The 4,678-nt window shown below is 40.6% G+C and overlaps 1 protein-coding gene across 1 annotated transcript; it reads left to right on the top strand.

The window, feature by feature from the left end:
- The first annotated feature begins 493 nt into the window (after nt 1-493).
- LOC133328044 (uncharacterized) lies at nt 494-3,286 on the top strand. The gene is given in 1 exon segment (XM_061536593.1): nt 494-3,286. A coding segment is annotated over 1 exon segment (2,793 nt).
- The last annotated feature ends 1,392 nt before the right edge of the window (nt 3,287-4,678 follow it).

Below are 4,678 nucleotides of genomic sequence, written 5' to 3'. Positions count from 1 at the left end.
AATAACATTTATTTTACATTTTCTCTCTGTTTCACTTAATATAAAAATTTTCATTTTGATTTATGGCCTTTATTTCATTGTGGTTTTCTTATGTTTTTTTCTATTTCTTTGCAGTTTATTAAAAACGGATACTAATGACGTGTGGTGAATATACAATTTATTGGCAACAAATGGTTCAAATCAGCAGCAGCAACAACAACAACGAGCGCAACAAACACGCCAAGAAATTGCAAAGAATTTATTAAAAAACGAATTTGGAGGCGGGAAAAAACTTCAAAACAACAATAAAAATTTCATCTTCGTTTTTTGGAGGATAAACCACAGAACACCTACTCTGAATAGGAAAAGAAAAGTTGAGGAAAAAGAATAAAACACAACAAATTGCTTACACAAAATGAGAAAAACAACGAAAAGAAAAACGGAAACAAAAGCAAAAACTGAACAGCAAGAACAACAACAAATCAACAACAAAATAAACCAAATAGAAAACACAATGGGTGTAAATTTTGAATGTTATCAACGTTTGCAAGAAACCTATCCGCCTGAATTTGAGAAGCAGCAGCAGCAGGAGGAGGCGGGGGAGGAGAATGAGAGAGAATTTGTAACATGCCATGCCACAGATATCAACTCCTACAGCCATCACAGACAAACAAAAGCAGCAGTAGAGTACGAAGAAGCCTTGTGTCATAAGCAAATGACAGCAACAATAGTTGTGGGTGGTCCACTGCCAACACAATCGTGTAAACGTCGACAACATGGCCACAACGACAACAACACCAACAGCACCCATAAAAGCCCAAAAGAATGCAGCAACAACAGCAGCAGCAATAGTTCTCTGTTCTGGCCCCTACATTGTTCTCGACAATGGCTAATATTGGCTTTACTGGTGTTGTCGTCCTGTTTACTTGCGGTTCCCGTTAATGGCCTGGCAAATTGTCCCAATGGCTGTCAATGTGATGATGATACTCTCGTGGTCAAATGCGGTGAAGGCACTCTTGACGTCCTGCCCATTGCCCTGAATCCGTCCATTCAACGGCTGGTAATCAAAAACAATAAAATCAAAACCATCGATTCGAGCATTCAGTTCTATGCCGAGCTAACGTTTCTCGATCTGTCGTACAACGATTTGGTAACCATACCCCCGAGGACATTTGCCTTCCAACGCAAATTGCAAGAATTGCATTTGAATCACAACAAGATTGGCCAAATCAACAACAAAACGTTAATGGGTTTGTCGGCGGTTACCATTTTGAATATTCGTGGCAATCTCTTGGCCGAGCTGGAGGATTACACCTTTGCACCGTTGCTCAAAGTGGAGGAATTGAATTTGGGCCAGAATCGCATTAGTCGCATTGCTGCCCATGCCTTTGACGGGTTGAAGAATTTACGAGTTTTGTATTTGGATGACAACACCTTGACCTCAGTGCCGGCTCCGGAAAATTTCCAGGCTATGCCAATGTTGGCGGAGCTGTATTTGGGCACCAATTCCTTTATGTCCATACCCAACAAGGCCTTTGAAGATTTGAAAGGGCTAACCCGTTTAGATTTAAAGGGAGCGGGACTACATAACCTCTCGCTGGAAGCCATGAAAGGTTTGGAGGGGGTACGCTACCTAGATCTCTCTGATAATCGTTTGGAATTTATACCACAAAGTGCTTTGTCACATTTGGAACGTTTGGAGGAATTGACATTGGGACAAAATGATTTTGAGCTAATACCTAGCAATGCCTTGGCGGGATTGAAGAACCTCAAACGTTTGCAAATTACAGGGGCCCAAAGGCTGCAAAAGGTGGAGAATGGAGCCTTCTCGAGCAACACCAACTTGGAATATTTGAATTTATCGGCAAATAAGATGCTGGCCGAAATTGAGGAGAATGCCTTTAGTGGTTTGCCTCATCTAAAACATATCATCCTGAAGGAGAATCAAATTATTACCTTAAGTGAGGGACTCTTCCCTTGGGCCGACTTGACTACTTTGGACCTCTCCGATAATCCTTTGGTGTGCGATTGCCGTCTACTGTGGCTGCGCACTTTGATAATCAATAAAAATAATACCAGCGAACAGATCCAGGGGGTGATATGTTCAGCCCCTGCCAATCTGAAGGGAGAGAATTTAAATACCCTTAGCCCTGCCATGTTGGGCTGTAATCATAGCAGTCCCAATCAACAGGCTATGATTAGTATTTTACTTGTCGTGACGGCAGCTGCCATTACCGCCTTGGCTCTGATTATCTACTCCTGTCGGCGGAGAATACGCGAAGTGCTCAAAGGAGGCTGGGGTAATTCCGCCCTTGGCCGCAAAGAACGGGAATATCAAAAAACGTTCTCCGAGGAGGATTACATGAATCGCCATCCCCAAATACCCTGTGCCATGAGCAGCTCCGCACCCTACGCCACCACCACCAGCGGTTATGGTGGCCAACATGCTCTGCAATATATGGGATCCCGACCCATTCCTGTTACCGAACTATAGCTAGAAGCACCACCCCCACCTCAACAAAGAGGTCGGGGATCGACCACAAATGCAACTGCCAGTAACTGTAACACCCTGCAACAGTTGAAAGTTCCCAATGGTACATCTGTGTACAATGGTTGTGGTCCTCTACCCGATAATCAAAACTCCTTTGTCAATCAACTAAATCAAATCCCATATATGACCAATAACACCGCGAGACCGTATAACTATCAATCGCAACAGGATATGCGTAAGTTGGCCAATACGAAGTCATCCAATCAGACCTCATTGCCTCGGCACAGTCAAAATAATTGGCAACAAGAAAGTTCGCTGACCCAGAATCACATCTACTCCCAGCCGATAACACCAAATGGCGGTGTGGCCTATGTCACACCAAAATACAATACAACCGATCGCCACATACGCTTGACCCAGGATCATTTCAATCATAACAACTCTCTGAAATATCCCCAACAATATAATCACCACGCTGCCATGGAGGAGGGTGATTATTTGCACAACAATTCCCATTATTCCTTGCCAGTGGATCACAATAATGATGCTAGTCCTACATCTGAATCGCCAATACCGCCCACACCACCGCCACCGGCCTTGCCACTACGCAACGGTAGCTGCAACACTACCGGACGTAGATCAACCTTTAGTTCTTTGAATGGTAATTCATCGCAACAGAAGCAGCAACCCCAACATAATCACATAAATAATAACAATAATAGTAGTGTGGCAACTCTACACAAAATTACAACTCTTAACAATAATAACAACAATAACATCAATCATACCGGTAGTTTAAGGCACCAGTATCACTGATATTCATTGAAAAAATGCCATGAACATGCCACGAACATGCAAATCGCCGGGTCGGGTTCAAGGTCGGAAAAATATAATTGGTTAAATAGCATGAAACGGGAAAAGGGTGGGGTAAGTGCAGTTGGCGGTTTTGAAACGATCGAAATGACAGCATTTTTACATTAGGAGGAGGGTAAGAGAGAGAGAGAGATTTTAATAGAAGATAAAAGGTAAGGTAGGGAGGGTAAGAGAGATTTTCAGTAGAAGAAAATAAGTAAAGCGAAAAAGAAATTTTAGTTAGATATAGGAATTCTTCGTTGTTATTCGGTTTACTTTTCTCGAGCAAAAGCAAAACTTGAATTTCGGAAGACACAGTCACACAACAGTTAGCCTTGGTTATAAGAAACTTATTAATATTTTCTTTAAAAAAAAAACTCTGCAAAAAGGAAATGAGGACAGACAAATAAGATTACCCAAAATTACCCACAAAAATGAAGGAAGAACCACTTTAAGAGGAACGTCCGACCTTTATTGAACTTCTGTAGTTTGAGTGTCCTGCACCGGTCTTCTATAGATAACTGGACCATTACATGACTTGCGAAGGCAAAATACGCAGTTTTCTATATAAAGAACCCCATAGGTTTTATAGATAGAACCCCTTTCGGATTGAACAACTTCCAGCGGACTTTTATACGTAGAATAACTATCAGCGGTCTTCTAAAGATAGAAGACCTATCAGAGGTCTTCCATAGGTAGAAGACCTGTCAGACGTCCTCTGTAGGTAGAAGACCTGTCAGAGGTCTTCTATACATAGATGAGCGATAAAAAGTCTTCTCTAACTGGAAGACCTCGCGGATGTCTTCTTTATATAAAATACCGTTCGGAAGTCTTCTTTATATAAAAGACTTTTCGGAGTTCTACTATATAAAATATCTTTCGGAGTTCTTTTATATTTAATATACCTTTCAGTGGTATTCTATATAAATATATATATATATATATATGACCATTCACAGGTCTTTTATATATATAGGAGACTTTTCGATAGTATTCTGTATATAAGAGAATTTTCGGAAGTCTTGTATATATAAAAGACCTTTCGAATGTCTTCTATACATGAAAGACCTTTCGAATGTCTTCTATACTTAAAAAACTTTCAGAGGTCTTCTATATATAAACGACCTTTCGAAGGTCTTCTATATATAAAGGATGTTTCTAAGGCCTTCTATATATAAACGACCTTTCGAAGGTCTTCTATATATAAAAGACCTTTCCGATGTCTTCTATATATAAGAGACATGTCGGAGTTCTTCTATATATATACAACCTTTGGAAGGTCTTCTATATATAAAAGACCTTTCCGATGTCTTCTATATATAAACGACCTTTCGAAGGTCTTCTATACATAAAGGA

This window comes from Musca vetustissima, unplaced genomic scaffold (assembly GCF_032173495.1).
Source record: "Musca vetustissima isolate MV318-11 ecotype Yass unplaced genomic scaffold, APGP_CSIRO_Mvet_v1 utg53232, whole genome shotgun sequence".
Classification (NCBI taxonomy): domain Eukaryota; kingdom Metazoa; phylum Arthropoda; class Insecta; order Diptera; family Muscidae; genus Musca; species Musca vetustissima.
This window is presented reverse-complemented; position numbering and strand designations above follow the sequence as displayed.